This window comes from Vespula vulgaris, chromosome 9 (genome assembly GCF_905475345.1).
Source record: "Vespula vulgaris chromosome 9, iyVesVulg1.1, whole genome shotgun sequence".
Lineage (NCBI taxonomy): Eukaryota > Metazoa > Arthropoda > Insecta > Hymenoptera > Vespidae > Vespula > Vespula vulgaris.
Window position 1 is genome coordinate 1,200,001 of NC_066594.1, and position 19,179 is coordinate 1,219,179.

Genomic DNA, 19,179 nt, shown 5'->3' on the forward strand with positions numbered 1-19,179 from the left:
CGAGAGACACCGATCCTATCTCTCTGATACACCGGCCGAACAGCTCAACGTTCCTCGATGATCTTTTTCTCGCGAATGATTTCTTTTTATCGCTTCTTTTTTTCTTACTTTTTTCTTTCCCTCTCCCTCTCCTTTAGAAAAAGTTCACGTAGAAAGAAATACTAATGGCCGACCGGACCATCGCGCTCAGATTTTTAAATAGAAAGAAAAGTAATCCGTTAGTAAGAACGTTACGTATTTACTTTATCTCTCGATAACATTGGTCGTTGCGATCGAAAAGAGAACAAAGCAGGAAAAAAGGCAAAAGGAAAGGGAAAAAAAAGTGGAGGAGGAAAAAAAGAAAACACGTTCAAAGTCATTTTACGAAGGAGTCGGATTGAAACGAATAAAAAGAAAAGAAAAATGTAATACCATAAGAAACTCGAGAAATAAAATTAACGAAGGTGATCTCTTAAGGCGTCGCGAAGTTGGCCGCGATGTAAAAAAAAAAAAAAGACGCGAAAGAAAGAAAATAAGAAGGAAGAAGAAAAAAACGAGAGAGAGAGAGAGAGAGAGAGAAATAAAGTTAATATGTAACGAGCGAATCGCGAATGTATCGCAGAAGTTCTGTCGTAGCGTGATTTTCCAGGGACTGTACTCGGCAGGGACTGACCACCGACAGACCCGTTCATATTGTCTTACCTTGCCGCAACCGTGGTCGCGCTCGTGCTCGTTCCTCTTGCGTGTGCATAAAGCATACGCGCGAGTAGTGTGAACGCGCGCGAGTTCGAGCGCACGCGTCGGCGTACCGGCTGTTAGCATACGTTTGATATGATAAAAAATACGGTGACGCGAGAACGCAAGGTTACTGCCACAAGACGCGGTGCAATACGCGGTAACTTTGGCTGTAGAGTATTTATCTCTTTCTATTCCTATATCTTTCACCCCTCTCTATGTCTGTCTCTGCTGTCTTTGTCTATGCTCTTTTTTTTTCTTTCTCTCTCTCTCTCTCTTTCTCTTTTTCTCTCACATACACACGCGCACACACACACACATTCTTTCTCGTTTATACAAACGCGATTTCCCATTCGAAAGGAGCTTTTTACGCGTTGCTTTTTAACCAAAAATAAAGAAAAAAAAAAAAGGAAAAGAAAAGATAACAGTAGCGGCCATTTTGCGTGCATGTGTATTTACGTTGTTTTCTTTTCTTTCCTTTTTTTTTTTTGAACAAGTTTCTTTTTTTAGAACTCATTCGAAAATTCATAGGAAGTCTCTCTTATATTCAAATGAAGGGAAAATAACGTTGTCATAGTCATTGTTGTAGGAATTTGATTTCGCGGCAACGTCGGCATTTTCAATGAATGAATCTTTTTAATCGATAAAAGAATGCGAACGAATAGCTAGCTACTTATTCTACACATAGGTATTTCAGTACGTAAGTCGGGAATAAGTCGCTTATACCGTTATATTATTATTAGACCGAAGCGCGTGGATTATTGCAAAGAAAAAGCAAAGTGTCGAAGTAATTTGTAAGAGAGGGGCATTTGCAAAGAACGCTGCTCTACGTCGACTTAATTAATATCGAAGTCCATTTATTGCAGCTCGTTTAGTTGCCAAGTCCACAGTACTGCGGTTATAAGGTACGTAGACTCTGGCAGCCAAGTTAGAAAGAGAACGCGAACGAGTAAGGCCGAGAAGGAGATATAGAGATAGATAGAGATAGATAGACGAAGAAAGAGAGAGGAAGATGGAAGGGGGGAAAACACGTCGAAAGAAAAGGACGCGAAGGGTGGAGGGACGTAGAACGAGCGCGTAATCCGACACGTTCTTGCGCGGATGCAGCTGGATCTTAAATCCAGTATTACTTATTTCTTTTTTTCTTGTTTTTCTTCTGCTGTTCTTTTTTATTTTTCTTCTCCTTTTTTTCTTTCCCTCTCTCTGAGCACCGTGAGCGCAACGATTTCTCCTTCGAAACCTTACTGACGCGAGCAGCGATAACGAAAAAATACAGAAAAAATAAAAGTAGGATGACATAAATTCGGCTAGCATTAATTAATTCTTACGCATTATATGTATATATGTATGTATATATATATATATATATATATATATGCGTATGTGTATGTATGTGTATAAAATTAAACACACATATATATATGTATATATATTCTTTTTATCTTCATCATTTATAAATTTTCCTTTTGAATTAATTTCAATTGACTTGTCATCGAATAACAGTCAAGATCGAAGAATGCAATAGGGTTTTTGTCCGACGCAACGGTTCGCATAACTCGAAAACCCGTTAGAGCGTCGAGAGATGTTTTAATAATAACCGTTAATCGAGGCGACGATTAGTTTCGTCGGGAAGCCTTTAACCTTGCGAAACGGATCGACCGAGGCATAAACTTCGTTTCTCTCTCTCTCTCTCTCTCTCTCTCTCTCTCTCTCTCTCTTTGTAGATGACACGCGCGAGTCCTCGCGAACGTCATCCTTCTTCGTAATTCCGCAGAATGCGGAAACCGTCGGTCATCCGCACGAATAGTTCCGCGTGCGAGAACTTCAAAGTTGTTGCCTCGTCGCGTGCTGACGATTCACGACGCTCTCGTTTCTCAGTATATATGCGTGCTTCAGTATATGTGTGTGTATGTGTCTGTATGCGTGGGTTGGGAAAGAGAGTAGAACTACAAAGAGCAAAGGGCGTCCTCATGGAGGACGCTCGATCGAGGGTTACCAAAGACAACCGAAGAAGAAGGAGAATAGCGTGATTCGCGCGCGTGCACTCACGCGATCCTCTGTAAACAAATCGGCATAGCTGGAAGAAGCGAACACGATAAACGTGCCAACGTCGAGCTACCGAAGCTAAAGCGGTTGATCCCACGAACGACTTTTCTCTCTCTCTCTCTCTCTCTGTCTCTCTCTCTCTCTCTTTCTCTATCTTTGTACTCCCTTTCCTTCGATCTTCTCGAGGATTACGAAAAGATCGGCACGCTGTGCTCGAACTTTCAATGCCACACGCGAGGACGTCGCGAAAAGAAAAAGAAAAAGGAAAAGAAAAAGAAAAAAACATATAAAAAGGAGAAAGGAAACTTCCTTCTACCTTACCGCTGCTAAATCTTTTTTTCTGATTTTTCTTTTTGTTTTCTTTTTTTCTTTACCTCCTCACCTCCACACCCCTTACATCCCCCAGTTATCGTAGTCTTTACATATTTACTACAAGAGGATATCCGCGAGCGAGCTTTTACCTTGGTTAGATGCGCACGAGTATAAACGAGGAATGGAAGAATTTCTAGGCGAATTTCCTAATCGGTGTGTATGCCACCCACCGCGACGACAAACGCATTCGCATGCAAACGTTTGTAAAGTCGCGTACGGACGAGAAGTTAAAGCCAAGAAAGAGGAAGAGAGAGAGAGAGAGAGAGAAGAAAGAGAAAGAAAGAGAGAAAAAGAGAAGGAGAGAAAGAAAAAGCAAGAGAGAGAGAGAGAGAGAGAGAGAATGCACAACGAACGACGTCGGGCACGCACAACGCACGTGTATACCTACATATTTATACATTCGCGGTGTGTAAAGTACGCGCTCGCGAGCGCGCGAGTGAGTGCGTGCACGCACGCACGATGACTCAGAAACGAGTCGGAATCAAGTCCGCCACGCGTTGAGAAGCGAGATAGCCCGTACCTACCGGAGACGAAATCGAATGAGATTACTTATCGCTTACTCGTTCCTCTTCGTATTATTGAAATCGATTTATTAATTAGTTTCGTTACCTTCCTTCATTACGTTCGTTCGTTCGCTCGTTCGTTCGTTCGTTTCCTCGTTGGTTTTGTTTTCCTCTTTATTTTTTTTTCTTTCTCATTTTGTTCTTTTTTTTTTTAAGTATTTCCTTCTTTCTTTCTTTATCTTTCTTTTTCTTTTCTTTTCTTTTTTATGTTTTTTTCTTTCTTCCTTAACGAATCCCATTCTACTCGCACCATGTTACGAGAGTAACAACTCGAGGAAACGTGGATGACAGTGGCCCCGATCCTTATCGTTTACTCGGCATTACCACCGACCAACCCGACCGACTTCGAACAATGCGATCGCGATCTAAACTTCGGCAATTTTAAATCATCCAAGATATGCGAACCGCACGCTCTCGCACGCCACTCGGACTTTCCGCGCGTTTTCTGAATAGCTATACATTCTTATCGGAGATTTATCAAGTTACCCGATGTTAAGGGACTCAACGAACGGGGTCATTAGTATTTTTGATTTGATTTGGTTTGATTTGACTTCTTTTTTCTCTTTTTCCCTTTTCTTTTCTTTTTTTTTTTTTCGTTACTTTTCGTCCCTTTTTTCTAATAGCAATGAAATTAGTATTGGCATAAATAGTATAACGCTCTAAGAATAATTATGACCGTTCGATGTTTTTAACCGGAACGTTCAAGTTCTCATTGCTCTCGGTGCAACGATCAACCGCGTTTCTTCGCTAACTTCTCGCAGGGAACAGTTGCCAAGTTCAATGAAATCGTTTTACGCTCTGCCATCCTCCGTCAACCGTTGCGTATATAATGAATAGCTCACATTTATGATTAAATACGTTACGTTGATGACTACTGAGAAGAAGGGAAGAGAAAAGAAAGAAAGAAAGAAAGAAAGAAAGAGAAAAAGAAAAAAAAAAAGAAAAAAGAGAAAGAAAAAAAAAGTAGAAAAAAAGGTCTAAGCTTATCGTCGATAATTACGAGTCAAGAAAGAAGAAAACGGGCGGGTTCGGTATACTCCTCGTATACTATAATAAAGAATTCAGAATTTTTGGCGGTAAATTTTGAAAAAGGGTCGACGACGTTAATTTCATTTGGTTAACGCTAAGCATCGCCGACACGCAAACACGTCGCAGAGTTTATTATCGTCCTTTATCGCATATAACGATCCATGTAGATGTGCAAATATGTATGTATACCGTAGAGTCACATTTTCTTCGTCTCTATTTTTTTTCTTTTTCTTCTCTTGCTTTTTCTTTTATATATATATATATATATATATATATATATATATATATTATCTTTTTATTTAAAACGAAGTCGGACTACAGGCCGACGAACTATGATAAACAAATGAGACTTGGCAACGCGGCTGGACGACCGCAGCAGCCAAGGCCTGCCGGACTTTTATTTCTCTCTCTGTCTCTCCTCTGTCTCCTCTCTCTGTTTCTCTCTCTCTTTTCTCTCTCTCTCTCTCTCTTTTTCTCTCCCGCACCTCTCGCGGTCACTCTTGCGGCCCCTCCCCCGCCATCTTGCCTTCTTGTTCATTGCCTTTCCCCTCCAACGGTATCTTGGAGAAAGAGAAGGCGTTCTATGTCGGTGGTGGGGAAAAAAAGAGAGAGACAGAGAGAGAGAGAGAGAGAGAGAGAGAGAGAGAGAGAGAAAGAATACAGAGAAACTCTTATTTGCTTCTTTCATTATTCTCCTTATTTTAGCCGTCTCCTTTCCTCGCTCTTCTTCTTCTTCTTCTTCTTGTTTTTCTTCTTTTCCTTCTTCTTTTTCTTCTTCTTTTTCTTCTTCTTCTTCTTCTTCTTCTTTTCCTTTTCCTTTTCCACCTTTTTCTTCTATCCATTCTTCTCGCCGTTGAAAGTACACCCCCTCGCTCACATCCCCTCGCCACGGTCTTCCAACCCTTGCTAGAACAGTTTATTTTTATTGCGCTGTTTTACAACTACCATCTCATCACTTTGTTCCCATCGACTTTTTCATTCTACTCTTTTCTTTACCGTTCTTTTCCTTTTAATTTTTTCTTTTCTTTTTTATCATCGTTACCGTGGTCAGTTATACGAATAACGTTGGTATCAATGAAAATAGTTTGTTCGGTCTTCGAAGGAAATAAAAAGAGATTCTCTCTCTTCAATATTTCCGTCTTTCTCTTTCTCCCTCTCCCTCTCCCTCTCTCTCTCTCTCTTTCTGTCTTTCTTTCTCTCTGTTTTTCTCTCTTGTACTTTCAAAGACGTTATCCCATCTCCTGCATCTTATTTTTGATAATTTCTTTCTATTTAACAGTATTATTTTAGATATGTAATACCGCGTTGCGGAAAAAATACCGACCATATTCCATTCGTTAATATTAATTCTGATTTTAACGTTAAGTTGAAATATTATGATTAATTAGTTTTCGATGCACGTTGTACGAGTATGACTTTAAGAACGAAAGAATTGTCCGTGTCCGTCTAATCTATCTTCTTATGGAAAAAATATTGTCAATTATGATGATATCTTGGTAACAACGAGCCAAGGAAAGAAAAAAAGAAGAAAAAAAAGAAAAAAGAGAGAAGAAAACTATCTTTCGAAAGTAACCGATAGAAAATAAGTTGTCTCTCCTGTAATAGATGTAATTTTATCGAACGGTAAAAAAAAAAGAGAAAATAGAAAAAGTAAGAAATCTCTTTGCTCAAACGTTATCTCGTCGACGATATCTCTTAGTGTCTTGTGTGCAGGTTTCGCGCACTATTAGACGCACTACGACGATTTATCGTTCGTGCATCGTTAAAGGCCAAATAAGAGGCCAAGTCTCCGAAACGTAGGTACATAAAGTCGATACGTTTCCGACGATACGAATGGACGATAACGCTCGTTTACTCTACGACACCGACTCGGCAAAATTTATTGGCTTAATTGATTCGTCTTGTTACCCTATTTTTAAACCGAACACTTTTACTTCCCGGTATATCGTTCTCCTCGTTTCAGCGAACATTGAAGCCGTATATAGTGAATGAAAGAAAGAAAGAAAGAAAGAAAAAAGAAAGATAGATAAGTAGATAAATATATATATATATATAGCATCAAACGATTAAGAGTGATATTTTTTGAATAGAAAAAGAGACATGAACGAGACGCGAAGAAAAATGAGGTTAAACATAACGACGCTTTATTTTTCTACGACATTTCTTATTATTAACGAAACGTAAATAATAGGAAACGTCAGACGGTGGACTTTGAATGAGCGGTATATCACGATTGTCCTGCATTGCCCGATATCACTCGATACACTTTCTCCGTGTTACCGTGGAACTCTAACTCGAGAGAACATGCTTTCTTCAATGGGGTCGTTGCTCGCGTTGTCTATATCTACTTACTTCCCTTTTATGTTTTGCATGTCTTTGGACTATAATTCAACTATTTATTTGTCATTTCATCATCGACTCTATTTCGAACATTCGTTTGGAACATCGCTCATCGTAGTTGTCAGGTTTGCAATCAACGACTAGCCGATTTTCCCCACTCCACTTCATTTCACTCCCCCGCCCTATCGTTTGATCTTGAGAAAGTTTTAAAATAGGTACTTACGTTCTTGAAGAAATGTAAAAGAAAGAGAAAAAAAGAAACGAAAAAAGAAGGAAAGAAAGAAAGAAAGAAAGAAAGAAAGAAAGAAAGAAGGAAGGAAGAGGATAAAAAAAACATTAGGTTAGGTCTCAAGCCAAAACGTCGCACTGGTGTACCCCACCAAACCATCGTCTATAATTCGTACCATCATTTTCTGTCTCTTACGGGGAAAGCGGATTTTGCTCGGACGACAAAAGAGATCTCTCTTTTTCTCTTACGGTCGCGAATAAATCCGACTGGAAAGTTTCGTCGAGACGAGAGGAGACGAGGAACTTGTGGGATTTCGAGCGGCCATTTTTTTTTTCGTCTCGATGAAGGAATCGAAAAAAGAAAAAAGAAAAAGTGAAGAGAAAAAGAAAAGGGGAAAGAAAGAAGAAAGTGTGGAAGAATAAGTCCAAAATGGATGAGACAGAAAGAGGAAAAGAAAGAGAGGAAGGGACAGAAAGAAAAAGAGAAAAGAACGTGCGAAACATAGGACGCGTAGTAGGGTGCAACCGAACCAAAGAAGCAACGTGCGACTTCGCGCCGTTACTTTTCCTAGATCGAAGAATCTTTCACGGACGTTTGTGCATCGGTGCATGAAAGTCTTATCGTGACGTCACTGATAAAGCGGCCATGATGGATAGGCAACGAGCGAGCGTCTCTCTTTCTCTCTCTTTCTCTCTCTTTCTCTCTCTCTGTCTCTCTTTCTGTCTCTTTCCCTGAGATCAGACTCCGCCCCGCATACTCTTCTTCTTTTTTTATCTCTTTTTCTCTAACGGCACACTCGCACTTTCGGTCGAACACTTTTCCAAGCGGCTGACTAACCTTCGCGGTCCCACGCCCAAAATAAATTCGACGAGAGACGTCGAAAAAAGAGCATGGCGTCTCTCCTCCGATACGTGGCCTCTCCTCTTTCGAGCGAGAAATTTCTCCTCTCGAGCGACTCAGAAAAGCAAAACTTTTTTTACGCGCGAAAAAATGTATATACTTGAAAGATTTTATCGATAGCTTCAAAGTCCTCGCGGGAGGGTGAGCTCGTCGTTTTTTTTTCTTCTTTCTTTTGCTTCTTCTTCTTCTTCTTCTTCTTCTTCTTTTTTATTTTCTCTTTCTTCTTCCGCTTTCTGTCCTTTTCTTTTCTGCGAAAATTAAACGCGAAAATGATCATCGATGTTTCGATATTATTTACTCTTAAAAACGTTGATTATTTTTTCCTTTTTTCAAATTTAATACGTTCATTTCGAAATACACGATAAAAGAATCACTGTTAATACGATTCGATCCGTGATCCTATTCGTATATCTCTTCAATAAACGTCATAAAATGGAATATAAATACCGCGAAAAGATTCTGCTTTTGGCGTTCTAAATCAACGAAAGGGTGAGGAATGAAAAAAAGAGAACGAAAGAGATACAAGGATAGAGAAAGAGGCAGAGAAAAAGCAAGAGAGAGAGAGAGAGAGAGAGAGAGAGAGAGAGAAAGAAGGAACACGTTGATCCGATAAAAGAAGAGTATCACGATGGAAGAAATGACATCGTGCCGAGGATGATTCCTCGATAGGTCGATACTTCCTGAATCACGAAACTCTCTCTCTCTCTCTCTCCTTCATTCTTCATCATATTCTCAATCTCCCTTTCTCCTTGATGCAGCAAGTAGGAAAGGGTAAAGGGAAAGAAGCAACGGGCAGCCACGACTATGTAGAAGTAAGACGAGGAGATAGAGAAGGAGGAAAAGAGGTAGGAGTAGGAGAATACTGTGCTAAGGAGTAGGAAGAAGAGGAGGAGGAGGAGGAGGAGGAGGAGGAGGAGGAAGAGGAGGAGGAGGAGAAAGAGAACAAGTATGAGGAGTGGAAGGAACGAGGGAGGTTACGAAAGAGAGATAGCCGTAAAGGCGAAAGCAGGCAGGATTGGCGGCTTCCGCCGTGTCGCGAATACCGATTGGCCAGACCTTCCCCGGAATCGTGTTATTTCAATCGATATCTCGACGAGTAGCCGGCGATTTTTTTCTTCCGTCGTCTTATCAGTTCGCCTTTCCAATCTTTTTTCTTATCTTTCTCTTTCTCTTACTCACACTCGATCTAACGTTGTAGCACTACTCGTACTATTACTACTACTATTACTACTACTACTGCTGCTGCTCTCTCTCTTTCTTTCTCTCTTTCTTTCTCTCTCTCTCTCTCTCTCTCTCTCTCTCTCTCTCTCTCTTCTTTCCCCCGCGCGAGTACACGCACGCGGCCGGCAGGCTCGCAGGAATCGCGCGCGCGAGAGACCGAGAAATCGCCTGACGTCCCCCCCATTTTCGAGGAGGCTTAGTTCGCGAGAGACGCCACGCGTTGCCGCACGGCGCTGCGTCCGCGAATCCGCTCCTTTCTGCTTCCGGTACGGCGCGCACGGCCCTATATACCCCCACCCCATTTCTAAACTCGGACATCCACCACCTCGATCTATATATGTACATACCAGTTATCCAAAGAAAAAGAAGAGTACATTTCGACGATAAAAAGTGATAGTTAGTAGTTCCCTATCGTTCGGCCGCATACTCACACATCATCCTAGTTACGCTTGATTTCTGTGTTACACCCCCCGTCAAGTACAAGAGCAAAGTATATTTTTTATTCGACCATTCACATTTATAACTATACCAGTGTGCCGAATGTTCGAGGCATTCGATATGATCGGAAATTTGTGTTGAAATCGCACGGACATTAAGGAAATGGAACCACGAGGGTCCGTTTACGTTCAAGAAGTGGTGGAAGACCGATCTTGAACGATCTTCGTATGATCCATCGATCGATTGGAAATTCGTTAGATACATATAGAGAACTTTCTCATTCAGGATAGAGAAGATCCTTCGCGAAAATTAACCTCGAAGAGAGGTGGACTTTGTACGAGTGTGCACGAGTACATATTCGCGCAACGGGTTTCTAAAGCGCAAAGAACGATCGGGTTTTACTAGTCGATCGCGAGTTTCTTCGCGATGAAAAATATGTGGGAGATCGTCGACGAGAAAAAATTATTTCTACCGTCGGCGATCGTCGTCGACCCGAACGTAGATTACCACGCGAAGTGCACGCGGAAGAATTCCGCGATCGCAGAGGGTTATGGGAGACGGAGGCTAAAGTCCTAACGATCGTCGAGATTTAAAAAAGAAGTGTCGTGAATGATCGTCGCCAAGTGATCAGAACGATAATTACAATTTTTCGTTGTGCTCTTCGCAATTTTTTTTCTCTCTCCTTTCTACAATCAATTGTTTTGGGTCAACGTGTTTGGCAGTAACTTTAACAAGTGATAACGCAAATAAAAAAGAAAAGAAAGAAAACATTTATCCCTGTTAGAATCGTTTCCGGAAATCCACTTGTTTGTGCGTTGATCGATTTATCCTTAAGAAAAATTCTGACACTAAGAACATTGTCGTATGATTTTTCCGTGTCCGGCTTCGTTAATTCTTTCATTCTCTATCTCCACATTTCTCCACGATAATCGCGAAACGAATAGAAACGGACATTTGTCGAGGATCATGCAAGTGATAGGAGACTCGGAGATCGGCCACATCGAAAGTAGTACGATCGTGCCAAGGACCGGTTCTTACCTCTCCCGGTAGAGTTATCTTTCCAAATGAAAATATAGAAGGACAATCTACGCGATTACGAAGTAGATCTATCTAAAGATCGTATCGTAGCATGTCCAAGTTTCATATTCCCCCCAGTAGACATCGATTGGTAATAGCATCGAGTAGAAAAGCGCGATAATAAATAGAAGGAGGAAGAAGGAGGATAAAGAAGATAAAGAAGATAAAGAAGACAAAGAGAAAAAAGGAACGAGTAGAAGAAAAAAGGAGGGAAGAAAAGGAAAAAAAGAAAAGAGGGGAAAGGCTAAGAAAGAAAAAATTTGTCCTCGGAAAGACGTGTTTCTGGCAACTGTCCAAAAGGAAATTAAGCTTCTGAGGCGAGACTTAGTAGGGTCGAGTTGGAGTTAGGGTAGCGATGTCACTATCCGAGTCTTTCGTATCGTCTTGCGTGGAGGGTGGGTGGTACTCTTCAGGTCGCGTGCTCGAGATTCTTCCGTGAAGATGTATGGCACCAATGAAAGCCACGGGCCGAGCCACGGGCCTTGGACACCGCCTCCCCCAGGCCAGCCACCCCAGCCACCACCCCTGCCGCAAGTTCAGCATCAAAACCATCCCCGAACTCACCCCCACAACCATTCGAGCCACCCGCCGTACGTACCGCCGACGTATCAGCATCCGCATCACCACTTACCGCCGCAGGTAATTATTCTCGATATCCAGAGGAACCAACGGGACCGTACGTCCTCTCGATTCTCACTCTCCTCTCGATCGGTGTGCGACGAGACGCGCGATAAATCGCGCTTGCTTTCCCCATCCCTCCACCACGTTTATCTCCTTAATTTTTACCATCCAGTTTCTCCTCCCTTCCTCTTGCACCACTCAGCTACCCACCCCCCGTCCCCTCTCTTTCTCTCCCTCCCTCTCTTCCTCTCTCTCTCTCTCTCTCTCTCTCTTTCTCTCTCTACCGTCTCACGCAACTTCGATACACTCTCCGATCGAATCCACTGTCGCGGATTTAACGCTCGCGTGCTAGAATTCATCGCGAAGAACTAGGACGCGCCTAGTCTCAGTCCTCGTGATAACCCATCGTCGACACTTATTATCTCGATAAAAACGCTCGAACGGTACGCGCGCTGCTAAACCATCGACATTGAACGCTATGGTAACAAGTATGGACGTACGAGAAGTAATGCGAGCTTCTTCCACGAGTCTACGATACTGCGAATAGGGTGAAACGATGAAAAGTGATGCCTTGTCTCTAGATCGATGGTCTCCGGCCATTAATAAATAATTCTCATCGTTTAGCGATATTAAATTGAACGAGTAATCGTTCTTTAAAATACTCAAACTTTCTCTTGTACACTTTAGTAATCCAATGACTTAAGCAAAAGAAAAAAAGAAAATCCTCGAATCTTGAATAAGTATATACGCAAAATAGGAAATTCTTAACGAAATCAGATCTCGTAAACGATCGGATAAAATCGAAAACGTAAGAAAAAGGTATAAAGTTAAAACGAAGGTAAAGCGAGAAGAAGGGACACAAGAGGTCAGTCGGATTAAAGACGACAATTATGGGGGCTACAAGTTGGCCCTACCGTCCGATGTTTCCTTCTTTCTCTTTAGATTACAACTTCCTATTCGTCGCGAGTCGTTGGTACTCGAGATGGATATATGGTAAGGTTCTTGTAAGAAAGGGAAGAAAGTAAAGGGAAGGGTCGGTGGGCCGAAGGCGTACTCGCGCTAGCTGACTTATACTCGAGCTGTTCCACGGCATATGCGAGCCGCGTGGGTGGACGATTCCAAGCGAGAATGCGCGTGCGTGTACCTATGTACATATGTAGGTGTGTATGCGCGCCACCTCCACCATCTCCTCCTCCTCCTTCTCTTCTATAGCGGAGAGGAGGCATATGGTCAGCAGGTGAGAGCTCCGCTTTGTGTATTCCAAGTGTATAAAGTAGCCCAGTTCGAGTGGCCGATGTTACACTCGGACATAACTCACAGTAGAATGGGAGAGAGAGAGACAGAGAGAGAGAGAGAGAGAGAGAGACAGACAGACAGACAGAGAGAGAGAGAGAGAGAGAGACAGACAGACAGACAGAGAGAGAAGGAGATAGATAGATAGATAGATAGAGATAGAGAGAGATAGAGAGAGAAAAGGGTTGGGAGTCGGCTTCTCCTGAAATGCTAACGATCCCTTCGAGCAGAAGCAGCATCAGGAGGAGGCGGCAGTGGCGGTGGCCGTCTTGGTGAGACGGGACGAAACGGGACGGGATGGGACGGGATGGGACGGGATGGGACGGGACGGGACGGAACGGAACGGAACGGTGCGGGACGCCGCGGGACGGAACGGGACGTGGAGGGCGAACCGGTGGTTAAACCACGCGGAATGTTCTGGATACCGTGCGAGAACGTGGTATCGTGTACGTGAGTGCGTGCATGCGTGCTCTCCTGCGCACACGTGCACCGAGTACTACTCGCTAACATTGTAAGAAAGAGAGAGAGAGAGAGATTAGGATTAGAGGGTGAAGTATGTAAAAAGGATCGTGATCCCTCGTTAAAACGGAAACTTTTGATTTCGAAGTAAAAAATGGGATGGGGGAGAGAGATGGTGGGCGGAATGGGGGTGTGGGATGAACGTGGGCAAAGGAAAAAAAAAGGGAACGAAAAATAAGGGAAGAAAGGGTTGGGGTTGTTGAGGGGGAAACGGGGGTAAGATTTCGAGGTGAGAGATGGCCTTTAGGAAATACACCGGGTGTCGCTTGATATATTTTTCCATTATTAAGGACATTAAGCCGACGGCCCGCGGCCAGGCGACTCTTTCCGTTTTCTTCTTTTTCTCCTTCCTCTTTTCATTTCTCTTCGCGGACCTTGCCTTCCTTCTTCTCCTCATTCTATTCCTTCCCTCCCCCCGGCCCCTTCTTCTTCCTCCCTCCCACCCTTTTTTCACGGCAGCGACGACTATAAATCAGAAAAAAAGATTCAAACCGCCAGTATGGTCGGAACGTCGGGACGCAATTTTCCGTCTGCCAAGAGATAAAAATTTGATTAATGGATACGTTGCTCGTTGGTAATTCGAGAAACGCGAAAATTCTTCTTTTAAGCCTCTTCTATCTCCTGGAGAAGAACTAAACCAAGAAATCGTTGAGATTCGTTGGTGGGCTCGTTGATGAACCGGTAAATGACAGGGACGATATGGTAACGATTAAGATACGTTTATGTGTGAGATATAGAGAAGAGATAAGGCCTAAATACGTGTAATTTTTTTTAAATACTATCGATCACTTGATGCAATGTATCTACTCTTAATGATTATCATCCATCCTGATTTGTTTCGTGGAAGAAAGAAAAGTAAAAAAGAAAGAAGAGAAGTAACAAGAAAAACGTCGAAAAAAACGAATAAATTCAGAGAAATGAATTCTTTAAAAAAAGACAAAAAAAAAACAAAGAAAAAACTCTATCGCCACTTGTCGTACGAATATATTCGATAATAAGAAAGAAATTACACGGAGGGAAAACACCGAATTAATTCGGCGATTCTAATGCCGCGAAACGAGACAAATTTCATTCAAATCAGCGAGTAACATAACTCGACCCGCTGTGTTCAGGTTTGGAATGAACGAGTGGTATATATGGGGTTAAAGAAAGGGGGGAGGGAGAAGGTGGGAGTGAGAGGAGCCGGAGGAGATAGTAGAAAAAGCTTGAGGAAAAAGACGACGAGTAAAATCGGCTGACAGTCTCTCCCTCTCTCACGGGGATTAAGAGTCAGGGATGCCCAGTGTCGATCGTAAGCAGTCAACCATCGGCCGTTAGCTCGAACCCAAAGTAAAGGGTTGAAACTCGTAGAAACTTGAGAACCCCCGGTGACAATTTCAATTCTCTCTATCTTTCTTTCTTCTTATTTCTTTTTCTCCTCTGGTACTCTTTCTCTCTCTTTCTTTCTCGCTGTCGCTGTCGCTGTCTCTTTCTCTCTCTCCTTCACCTTCTTCACCTCCGATCCTCCTCGTTGCACTCATAAGAAGAAGGGTGCCGTGAGATTCTTAAAACTTCTCACGAGATTTTTCGATTTTAATTACAGTTTTAACATATTTTAATAAAATCCTCTGCCGTCTTCCCACACCATTTCGTTCCACCGCCCATCGCTATTCTGATTTTCTCTCTCTCTCTCTCTCTCTCTCTTTCTTTCTGTCTCTCTCTCTCTCTCTCTCTCTTTCTCTCTCTTTTCTTCGCTTTAATTCCGTTCAAGTTTCAAGCTGTTTCTCTCTCTTTCTCTGTCTGTCTTTCTCTCTCTCTCTCTTCCCCTTTTTTTTCTCTCGGCTAACAGGCACAAAATTCAAAGCAACTTTTATTCTGGACTGTAACTTGCTTGTGTATAATGTTAACCCTTTCGTTCGTTCACCCACACCCACACTCGCTGATGGAGCAACACCTGTTCTTCCAGGACGTGGCCGAAACCGAACGTTCTTCTTTCTCATGGTCTCGGTCCTTCCAACAGTTTCGTTTTCCTACGCGCCGCGAAATATAGGATCGAAGAATAACTCTCGGCGCTTCTCACATAAGCGTGATCCATTTTTATTTGATTAGTATTCAGAGAATTTTGTTTGGTAGTGTATAATACAGGTAAAAGTGCTATTAACACTTTGCAAATTACATTTAGCGCTGAATACGCACGCAATTTCCTCTTTAACAAATTGTATTCGACGCAATCGTAAACATAATACAGTATTAAAAATTAACGAGGCATTATGTAGGCCGTTAGATTATTTTCATAGAATTTTCGTTACGTAATTTTGGCTACGATAAAAGAACGATCCGATATCGTACGACGGAACGAGAAAAAAAATCGACGCGATGACCTCCGACTTCGATGCCGGTGCCGGCGGCATTAAACTTCTGCCGCTACGTAAGTAATATTCCTATTAAAGCTCCGAATAACGATATATATATATTATAATGTTATAATATTGTATATATATTATAATAATTATAATCTGAAAAGCTCATTTATTCTTTTTCTCTCTCTCCTCTCTCTCATTCACTTTCTTTCTCTCTCTCTCTCTCTCTCTCTTCATATTATACTTAAACTATTGAAAGACCCTTCCTTTAAGGGATCATAATTGACATGTATTCAACGAAGCTTTTGAAGCTCTCTCTATAATCCTTGAGACTTAATACATAAATACGATAGAATACGATAGAACGATAAACGAGTGATTTAGTCATCGGATCGAGCGAATCAACGAGTCATGCATGCGAGTAATAATAATAATAATAATAATAATTTTTGTTGATAGAATTTATTTTTCTTTTCTTTTCTTTTCTTTCTAATTAGAAAGAATGTAAAATTTATATATATCTCTCTCTCTATATATATATATATTCATGTATATGGCAAAGTGAGGACAATTATCTATCACAATTATCATTCGTACGTAAAGAACGAATGAGTTAAGACTTAATAAGAAAACGAGTTTAGGGTTGATTTGCCATTCTCCGTTGCTCGACGAAAAGTGCAGCGTACCAACTAACCCCGGCAGTTCTTCTCGCAGATCTTCATGCACAAGAGCGCGATGCAGATGCACGCGAGGGAGCTGGGTGCTGGCGCACTGACGGCAAGACCCGGGGGTGGCGTCGCAGGAGGCCTCGCGGGTCTCAGCGTCGGTGTTGGCGTTGGCGTCGGACCCGGGGGCATGATCACCGGTAACGAGGTCAAACCACACCAGTGCCAGCAATGTCTCAAGTCCTTCTCGAGCAATCATCAGCTCGTGCAGCATATCAGGGTTCATACCGGCGAGAAGCCCTATAAGTGCAGCTACTGTGACCGCAGGTTCAAACAACTTAGCCATGTGCAACAACATACCAGGCTACACACGGGTAAGTTTATTTATAATTTCTTCTATTTTTTTTTTTATTCTTCTTCTTCTTCTTTTCATCTCCTTTCGTATCCAATTATTCCGATGCTAATATGTCTGACGATAGTAGAAATATTCTTATAAACGATTATAAAATATTTCCAACGTAACGTAACGAAGCTCTATTTTTTTTCCTCTTTCTTTTTGTTTTGTTTTTTTTTTCAATAATAAAATAAGCCTCGATAAAATAATCTCGCGAAGCAATCTTGTTACAAGATGAGTTAAGTGTACCGATGTATCGATCATTTTAAAGGATTCGCAATAAAGGTATAAGAAGGAGAAAAACTGATAGCGAACCGGCAACCGATCGCTCGCGTCGAGATAGAAAGAATTTCATTAAGGGATGAGCGTAGTCAGTCGGAAGGTATTAGCCTTGAAGCGAACGTTCGTTGCCGTATATACGAATCGACCCTTGGAAAAATCTCGACGATCTCTCAGCTAAGATTTGTTTTAGGACCGTGAAGTAAAAAAAAGGAACAAAAAAAAGAACAAAAAAAAAGAAAGAGAAAAAGAGAAGAGAGTCTTCGTTGGCATGCTAACTATTTAATCGAGGGATCGAGAAAGGGCTCTTTTTACAGTAACGACGAAGAAAACGTTTTATAAAACCGCATCTAATCGTAATTTCTAAGTGATCACTCGAGTATCTTCACGAGTATTGTTCACTCTCGTAAAAAATGATAAATCTCTGATAAATCTCAGATAAATCGAACCTTTTCTCTTTTTTCTTTTATATATATATATATATATATATATATATATATATATATCTATTTTCAACTTCATTTCATAATATAACCTTCAAGTATGCGATAATGATGAGAATTAATTGCGAATATTACCCACTCGGTGAATTATTTTAATTGCCAAACATACAAATAATTATCAAAAAAATGTGAATAAAAAATGAAATATGAGAGAAATAGAAGAAAGAGATAATTTTTACGAAATAAACGTAAAAGTAAAAACGTTCGATTCGATTTGGTTCGATTTGGTTGGATTCAATTCGGTTCAGTTCGGTTCAGTTCGGTTCATTTCTTCGTTGGTCGTATGCATACGTGTGACGGTAACGCGCTCGTACGAAGGCTTTGCTCGAAAGTTCGTCTTTCTTGGCCGTAGCTCAGGATAAAAGAAGGGCTCGCATTGATTTTAGCCCACCACCCAACCCAACCGCCCACTTCTCGACGTAGCCTTCTCTTTCGCGGCCACCCATGGCCAAATAACTACTGCTCAGCCACCCCTTACATTAATAACCACCCTGGCTACGTATCTCCGCCCTCCCGCACCACCTCGCATATACTCGGTGCTCAAAACGTACCGCGTGTTAGACCGTACACGCGAGAACTTCGGTGCCGCATATGCGACTTCGACTTTTCACCTTTTCATCGATGTAAACGTCATTGTATTTGAAGGAACTGAAGGAACACGTACGCCCACGCCTCTCTCGAAAATAGGAACATTTACACAACTAATATATACTTAAACAATACTATCCGAGTTTCAACGATGTCATCAACGATGTCACATATATAGATACATATATATGTGCGTGTATGTATGCATATGTATATGTATATATATATATATATAGTCCTTTTCTATTGATATTTAATATTATCATACGATAAACTCTACGTCAGATTAATTTAATCAATGACTAAGTCTCGAACTAGGTTAACTTTAATTATGATCGATAAAATCTTTAAAGACACGATATGAATGAATGTTTTGACGTTATCCTTTAAACGTGAAACAAAGGAAAAAAAGAAACTGTAAAAATTGATGCAAGCAACGACCGAAGAGAATATCTTTGGTCCAATCGAACGCAGTTTCTCTCTTTAATATCTCCCTGTGTCATCCGGAATATCTGCCGGCACGGATTCAAAAATTGGCGGGCGGTTCGTGCCTCGTTACCCACCAACCACCATTTTCCCGACAGCTCGAATTCCGACAAACGGCTGCTTGCAAACCGCGCATACCGCTTTCCTTCCGATATAGTCCCGATACGGCATTTACGCGGCGTATTGATCTCTCGTTTCGACGAGATTCTGGCGTGGCGCGATTGGTCGATCGGATTCAAAAAACGGCGGGAATTTACTGCTCCACTGCGACCGACTGCTGCTTCTCTCTCTCTCTCTCTCTCTCTCTCTCTCTCGTCCTCTCTCGGCACTCACCCTCTATTCCCGGGCCTTTATGTTTATATACATTATATATAATACATACATATATATATATGTATACGTATGTATAATACATATATATCTATATAATACATATATATAATATATATTATATATATTATACATACACACACACACACATATATATATATATGGCACATATATAATTCATTAACCGAAATTTATCAGAATGCGTGCGAGAGGTGAAACGGACAGTGGGTGGT

General features: G+C 41.6%; 1 protein-coding gene across 10 annotated transcripts in view; it reads left to right on the forward strand.

Annotated features, from left to right (window-relative positions):
• Window positions 1-19,179, forward strand: part of LOC127066335 (zinc finger protein 853-like) — a 97,151-nt gene that overhangs the window by 17,327 nt on the left and 60,645 nt on the right. For 9 of the 10 annotated variants that reach the window (XM_050999920.1, XM_050999911.1, XM_050999918.1 and 6 more), the window contains exon 3: window positions 16,404-16,740. In XM_050999920.1, the coding sequence (XP_050855877.1) occupies window positions 16,404-16,740 (337 nt within the window). The remainder of the gene's footprint in view (window positions 1-16,403; window positions 16,741-19,179) is intronic. The other variant, XM_050999912.1, reaches the window with a different exon arrangement.